We start from the raw sequence: 7997 nt of genomic DNA, 5'->3' as shown, positions 1-7997 counted from the left end.
TACCAAAATTATATTACCGACGAAATAAACTATGATAATTATTTGCAGGCTCAAATAAGTTTTCAAAAATAAATAAAGATAGCTTTCTACGGCGTATGAATTGTTCACAAAACACATAAATACGGTTTTAAAAAAAATATAGAAGCCATATAACTCATATGTAGAACAATCTATTAGAAAATGTTCCACGGACAATTACCGGAAAACAGCAACCATCCAGTGGGAAAATGGCAATGGCGTCGAATGTGAGTTTCGTCGCTTGCTATCTGCAAGTTTCGTTCCCTCGAACCCAGACACCACTTCTAGGCTATTATACTCTCAAACCCCTCGTACCCAAGAATTATGAATAATGTTATTCATTTAGAGTTAAATAAAAATTATTTGGTTTTCTCATTATAAAATTTAAAAAAATTTAAAATAACACAAGTTTCAATCATTTTTGGCGTTTAGCAGGAGATATTATTTACGTCACCAACCAATCACCGGTTTATCGAGCTTCAAGCCCGCGCCATCTTCATTTTTGAACAAAGCCATTTGGTAGCGCGTTACGTCGTGTGCGTACTTGAACTACACAGAAATCATGAGTTCGAAGGAAAATAACTCCGAAGTTGCGGTAGACAAAGCGACAGAAAATAGTGATAAAGCGGGAGGTGATGCAAAAGCGGAGGTTAAAGGAATGAAAAGGCCATCCGAGGTGAGTAATATGAACTTGCACCCCGTGTGGGTTTGTTGTAAAGGACGCTATGGTAATTGATCGTCACTGTTCGTTACTGTGTTGTGAATATTTACATGGTTTAGTGTCTATTAGAAACGTTATAATAACATTCAGGCTTGTTTAGTGTATTTTTTTTATGCAGTGTTGCTGTGTTGCGATCAGCCATGTGAAGCCGGCTGGGGTAATTTCGCGGCGGTCTTGGGTGTTTTGTTGTTACAAGATTTTATTAAGAATGTTTGTATAAGTAGTTATATTCATATTGCGATACTTTATGTACAAAAATTCGATTACTTGATTTGATAACTTCGCGCTAGTGGCTGGAGATTGTACCCGCGCTTTGCTATTTATTTGCACCCGTGCGTGAGGCTATCATGTATTTTGAACGTGGCGGTCTTTCTGGTTTTCGTATCTTTGTTTAGGGTGAGGCTATGTTAGAATCAATAGTAAAATGTTTAAGTTATAATTATGAATAAGCTTGAATTATAACTTAAATGTACTTTTTGGTAGTTTTCTGCCACGCTGTGTGCGGACGAGTTTTCGGTTGTTGCTCGGTTGTTGCTCCCTTGGAATCTTTCACATGCCGATTTTTTCTTGTTAATAGTGTTGCGTTCTGGGCATGTGAAGTGCTTACTTGCCGATTAAGTTTAATTTTTTTAATTGTTTGGGAAGTATTTTAGTAATTGTTTAGCATCATTTATTTTTTAATAAGTTGTTCTTGAACTTAGGTAGCCATTTTTATAAGTTGGTTACCATCTTGGCGGGAAAGTTGTTAGATTTACGAGGATAATTCTGAAGAGCAGCCTTTTCAAAAAATTTTTATAAAATATTTCAGAATGGTTATTTTTTACTTTCTGGCATGCTTTATCTAAGTTTTGTGAAACTTAGTTTGCCAGTAGTTTAGAGTTAAGACGATTGGTTGGGTTAATAAATTACGAATACTTTGATATACTATTTGTGAGCGGTCGGTTGGGTTGGGTAAACTACATTTAAGATACCTAAATTAGGTTTGGTTAGATACATTTTAAATTACTGTGAAATCAAATGGTTGGGTTATGTTATTACATTTTAAATAGTTGAAATATGTTATTACATTTTAAATAGTTGAAAGTAATGCGTACTGGCGGTACTGTCAGCTACTTAAAAAAACCTATTGTAAAATCGTTAAGTTGAATACTACAACTTTAATTTTAATGGTTCTAAAATTACAAAGGATCCTGTATTTGCATTTTGAAACAATATGTTGATTCACGAAGGGTAACGTGAAATATATCAAGTGTTTTTTACCTGTGACCGTTTTTGTATATTATATCGAAAAATGTATTTATGGGTGGTGTGGCCAGTGGTTCCAACTTGTTAGAAATGCCAATTTTTAAATTTTAGAAGTTAATAACTTTTAAGATATATGAAAAAAAGTACATTGTTTGGGTAGGTTTAAATATTTTGTCATATATTATTGAATTATTTATTTTTATTGGATATAGGCTGTATCTGAATGAATACATACAGCCTAGTTGACACGATGATAGTAAAGCCCGATAGTTACTACCGCGACAGCTACTATCGCTGTACTATCACACTACTTTCACTGTGTAAACTGCACGATTTACTCTCGCGGTCACGATAGCACTATCGCGATATCAAGTCGAGCTAGATAGTTGGTAGTAACTTTCATGACAGTACTTGCAACTGTCGCAGCACTTTCGTAGTGTAAACGGATTGAAATCACTATCGTGATAGTTTGAGTGCATGTGTTCCTAGTACTTCAAGCAATAGTCAAATTTATTATAGGTTATTTTGATTTGGACAATGTCTCGATTTGAGATTGCTAGTTTCCTCGAGAAATACCAACAACACCCTTGTTTGTGGGATAAAAAACAAACATTCTTTCATCAATTCGAAGGAAATTTACATAACTTTTGGGGTCTTCAAATGCTAATTCTTTTATAAGCATGTTTGAAATGCCCAACTCGTTTCTTCGTGCCAACCATTGTCTTATCCACTGTTTTTTCGTCTTTTTTTTAACGGAAATAGCTATCGCAACTACTAAAACCTGGGCCACACAACGCACCAGGTCTGACATTTTCCCAACTATCGCATAATATCTTAATGCCAGTGTAAACAGACACTGTCGTGACAGCAACTATCGCACACTGTCATGACAGCGACTATCGTGTCAACTAGGCTTAAGGATGCCTTCATAGCACACAACCCTACATCTCTTAGCAAATGCAGCCACAATGTAAATGACACATTTCTAATGGATGGATAGTATCCGAATGCTTTTAATGCTAGCACCACCTGTTGACAGTTGGTTATACTAATGTACACACAGCCATTTTGAGTTGTGATATCAATGATTATTCAGTGAAATGTAAATATTAATGACAAATTAAAAAGGTAATGTAATGGTAGATGTTATAAATTTTAGTAATTTTAATAAAAAAAATTGAGTAGGCCTATCAAAATATTAAAAATACTTATGAGCATTAAATTAATATCCTATAATTTGTTTGCTTTTCAGTAATTTTTATTCTTCTGTTTCAGTTATCACTTACAGTTGTAAAAATTCAAACAAATCTTATGTCAAAAATTGGAACTGAAACTATATACAAACAAAATCATGATTCTGAAGCTAATAGATGTAGGGACACATCAGAGGATGTATCAGAATTTGAAAGCAATGCAAAGATGACCTCGTCCACTATGATGCATTATTAGTGGATCCCTTAGCTAAGTCATCCATTGTGCTAGTATTCTGATAAAGCTATATTGATGCAAATTATTATTTTGTTTTAATACCGTAGTCAAAATTGTTTTTTTCATGTGAGATTATATTGTGATTCTGTTACAGTTCTACTGTTTATTTGATGCTCACTGTAACTTTTTCTTGTTTTCCATAGATCCTAAAAAAAGGTGATAAAAGTTCCATATTGCATATCTAAATTTATCCCGTGATCCTGATGGCATGATCCTGTACATGACAAAAACTTGTGATATAACAATAAATTATGATCTAAGTTGAATAAAATGGAAAGTATATTTTGTATTCAACTTAACAATTATTATTTGTTCAAGTTTTTTTGTCGGGTCAGGATCTTTTGATGTACTAAATAAAACAGCAAGCTTCATGTACCACAGAATTATGCCATTGGGTTCAAAAGATTAACTTGGATACAAGATATGAAACTTTCACCAAAAAGGCTAACCATTACTTTTAAAACTACAGGAACTTTTAATTTTGGTTGTTATGGCTTAGGCCAGACTTATTTATAACCTAATTTGTTTTCTATTTCAGGTAAACATTTTTCATTACTGTTCAATATTAATTTAAAACAGCATTGGTTCATACCATAACATACTAACATTTAAGCCTTTGTCTAAGCTATATTCCTAAGGATCTCTGGAGAACCACAAGATCAAGTTGCAGCTAATATCAAACAGCAGGGAGCGATTACAGTGTTAGGGCAATCTTGCGTGAAAACATGTCTTGTGTACCTACCCTATTTAAGTACAACACAAATTTATACCTCTATTTACATTCCAGGTAATATTTACAATAATTTTACACCAACCGTTTACCTGGAAGTACCCTTCACGTGGCTACCCTAACCTAACCTCCACCGAAAATAGTTGAACCACTAAGTGAAATGCACCTTTACAGAATGGGTAAATTTTAAGGGTCGCAGCCGTTCCGTAAAAAAATATTATGAAGGTTTCAATGTTGTGTTTTAACGCTACCTGCTTCCTCTTTACCTGGAAATTTGCATTTTCTAATTCTTAATAGGTTTTGAATAATAGCTTTTTAAGGTTACAGTCTAGCCTGTGCATGGATTGTTTTCACAATCATACTGTTTACTTGATGCTAGCCAGTGATGCAGTCGTTGCCATGTTGTACTGTTTTTATCATTGCCAAGACCGTTTTCCCAAAAGAGATTGGTCTGATTGTTGATGCCGCCCTATTATGTACTAGATACCAGCTACAACTTGATGCTGTGGTTTTCCAGAGATCCTTTGGTATACAACGTAGTGGATGCTGTTTTAAAAAAATACAAGGATATTAGTATGTTACAGCCTGGGTTATTTTACTGTTTTCTGCCCTAACTGTATATAGGAACAATTCAGGTGGAAAAAAGTTTTGAACTCAGCCATAACATACTGACATACATCCTTGGTTACGCTTTATTCCTAAGGATCTCTATATAACCACAGGATCAAGTTGCATCTAGTAACAAATAAACAATAGGATGGCAACAACCAGACCAATTACTCGTGAAAACAGTTTCGTCTACGCTAACTACAATGGCTGCGGCCAAATCACTACACAGGCTACCAAATGTAATCTATAAACAGTCTCGGAAACCAGTAAAAACTTGAAATTCTGTTTTCAGGGTAAGTAGTGGAGTAATGTCTTCAGTGTTGAAAACTATAACAGTTAGAATTTTATATTTTTTTTTATGGAAAAGCTGAGACCCTGCCTTACAATTTACCCCAGAATGATTAGAAAAATGGTCAAACTAATTAAATGCATTTTGCGTCATATAAAATATTTGCTGAAAAGTTGTGTTCAACAATTACTAATCATTAGAACAGTAGGTTAGGAATCACTAATTTATAATGTGGCTAATGTAACACAACCATATTAATTAATTTATAGTATTTGTAGCTAATGTAATCTAACCAGCCATTCACACTATTTTAAACTATTTTAAATTATTAGTTTTTTATACAGAAGTTACTATCCAAGAGTTACAAAATGTAGCTAACATGACCATTCGTTAAAATCGTAAATCTACTGGTTAACATCACAACACCCTCTTAGAAAATGATTCAAACACCAGTTAGAAATTTTTTTCTTTTGGTTAAGAGGATCTCCCTCAGAATTAGTTTTTTTAAATAAGGGCAAATTTAACCAAGCAAAAGGTTGGTAAGTAATGTAAATTAAATTCTTTAACAATGACTACATATTAAATGTAGATAATTACCAACCTTTGACTTGGTTTTTATTATAATTATCTCCTAGAAGTCTTTTATCTGTATATTTCAGTTATGATAGGCTATTGATTTTAGAAATCTTATAAAAGTTTAATGCTTGATAAAAGTGTGTATTTTTATAAATCGTAAATTTTGATGTGAAAATTATGGTAGTATTAGAGCAGAGTAACTTATTGGGATAAACATAGCTTATTTTGTTTATTTAGTCGCAAGTTTTCCAATTGTTTTTCAAGTAGTCGTTTATACTATTAAAGTTATCTGCCAGTGGTTTATGGTTTTAATGTTTTGTTCGGTTAGGTACGTTATGTGTAAAATTGTAAGCTGGTTGGTTATGTTCGTTAGCTACATTAAAAATACTTTAAAATAGTGTGGACAGTACCTAACCACTCATTAAAATGAACTTCTTGTAAACTATTTGAAGTATCGCAACTCCTTGCTGCAGAATCATTAGAAAACATACGAGGGTGTCAAAAAATTAATTTTGTTTTTTTTAATGAATACTGGGCTACAAAATTATTAAAACATTAAAAAAGAGAATCTTAAACCTAAATTTATTAAACTCATTAAATTATTAAGTGCAATTATTTTCCATCATTGTTCATGTTTTTTAGTTGGGTAAACTACATAATTTTCCTAGAATTCAAAACTCTTTACAACTACAATATTATAGCTACCAACTTGTACAATTTTTTTGTATTTTGTACGAATATTTGTTGTTTATACAATTTTACGAATTATATAATTTTTCTTAAGATTTTGTTTTCTTTCAAAATTTTTGCATGTTCTTGTGGCATGCTACCTCACTTGTGTGCGTGTAGGTTCACGGGCAATTGCTTCAATAACAGTTTTTTTGGCACAAATTGAAGGACTTCGGTGGCATTCGGCAAACGAAACCATTTTTTGTTCTTGGTTTTGTGCCGTCAAATGTGCCGTCATTATTTACAAAGTTTTGAATTAATGTATTACTGAAGCTATTGATATTTCATGTTATATTTATGAGAGCTGGCAATTTAACGAGTCGTGCTTATGGTTAAACGGGAAACAGAAGAATGGTTTATATGAAGAAAGTTTAATGAACGAATGTTTTAAATAGCGAAAATTGAAACACGTATCTTTAAATAGGCCTGCTTTGGTAGGCCTACTAAAGAATTAAGTGTTTACCTTAGTGGCTACACTGCCTCTGCTTGTAGCTTGTTTTTTTTTTCTGCCATATTATCACAGAATATTCTGTGGTATTACTCATAGAGAAGAGAGTATATAATATATTACTATCGGTACCGCACAATGAATTGTTACGTGGCATTGTGAACAAAAGTAATTTTGTATTTGTGGTAAAATTAATACTGCTTGCTATTAGCATTTTGATATTTTTGAATGATGTTGTGCTACGGCACCGGTTAACCCTAGTATTTATAATATTGCGGGATGCGGAGACAATACTAAGACTTACAAACAATCGTTTCTGCAGTCTTACTGTGCAGACTTTCCTTGGTCAGTATGTTTGCAAAAAGGTAAGAATTTTGCGACGTGTAGTGTGTAAGTGCGACGTAAATATTGGGCATGGTGGAAGGAGTGATTTAAAATTGCACGCAAAGTAATTGAAGCTCAAGCCAACTCAAGTAATATAAAAAACTTTTTCAGTGTTCCGAATGATGATTTGAGTGTAATTTGGGCAGAATGCTACTTCACTGCATTCATTATTGAGCATAATTTACGTGTTTCTGTTGTGGATCATGCCGGACATCTGTTTCGGAAAAGTTTACAAAATGTGAAGTTGCAAGACGGTATGGTTGTGGACGTACAAAGACAACAGCAATTATAGGCGAAATGGCAAAACAACATGAAACGAGTGTAACAGATTTGTTAAAAACTTCCTTTTTCGGTTGCAACAGATGGCAGCAATGATGAATCTGTACCCAATAGTTGTGACCTATTACAGCACTGAACTTTCAATTGTGAATTGTGTTTTGTTATCAGTCAAGTCGTTGAAGGGTTCTTCCACAGGTAAGAACATAGGGGAGATGATTATAGCTACACTTACAGATGGTAACATACCATTGGAAAATGGGGTTGCAGCTGTATTAAATCATCAGAAAAATGTCATAGTCCTAGGTTGTGCCTGTCATTTGTTGCATTTGACTGCAGAGAAGGGGTCGAAGGGTCTTAAAATGAATGTGGACGAGATTCTGGTAGATATATACTATTATTTAGACAAAAGCAGCAAACGGAAAGACAGACTGAAAGAGTTCAAAAACTTAGGACACTGATGTCGAAAAGGTGTTGAAACATG

General features: G+C 33.6%; 1 protein-coding gene across 1 annotated transcript in view; it reads left to right on the top strand.

Annotated features, from left to right (window-relative positions):
* The first annotated feature begins 223 nt into the window (after positions 1–223).
* LOC134531015 (prothymosin alpha-like) overlaps positions 224–7997 on the top strand; it is a 44554-nt gene continuing 36780 nt past the window's right edge. Inside the window, exon 1 of the mRNA XM_063366454.1 lies at positions 224–694. Coding sequence (XP_063222524.1) covers positions 581–694 — 114 coding nt within the window. The 5' untranslated portion in view covers positions 224–580. The remainder of the gene's footprint in view (positions 695–7997) is intronic.

The sequence above is a fragment of the Bacillus rossius genome, chromosome 3 (assembly GCF_032445375.1).
Source record: "Bacillus rossius redtenbacheri isolate Brsri chromosome 3, Brsri_v3, whole genome shotgun sequence".
NCBI classification, from domain to species: domain Eukaryota; kingdom Metazoa; phylum Arthropoda; class Insecta; order Phasmatodea; family Bacillidae; genus Bacillus; species Bacillus rossius.
Note: the sequence above shows the minus strand (reverse complement) of the source record. Positions and strands in the feature narration are given on the sequence as shown.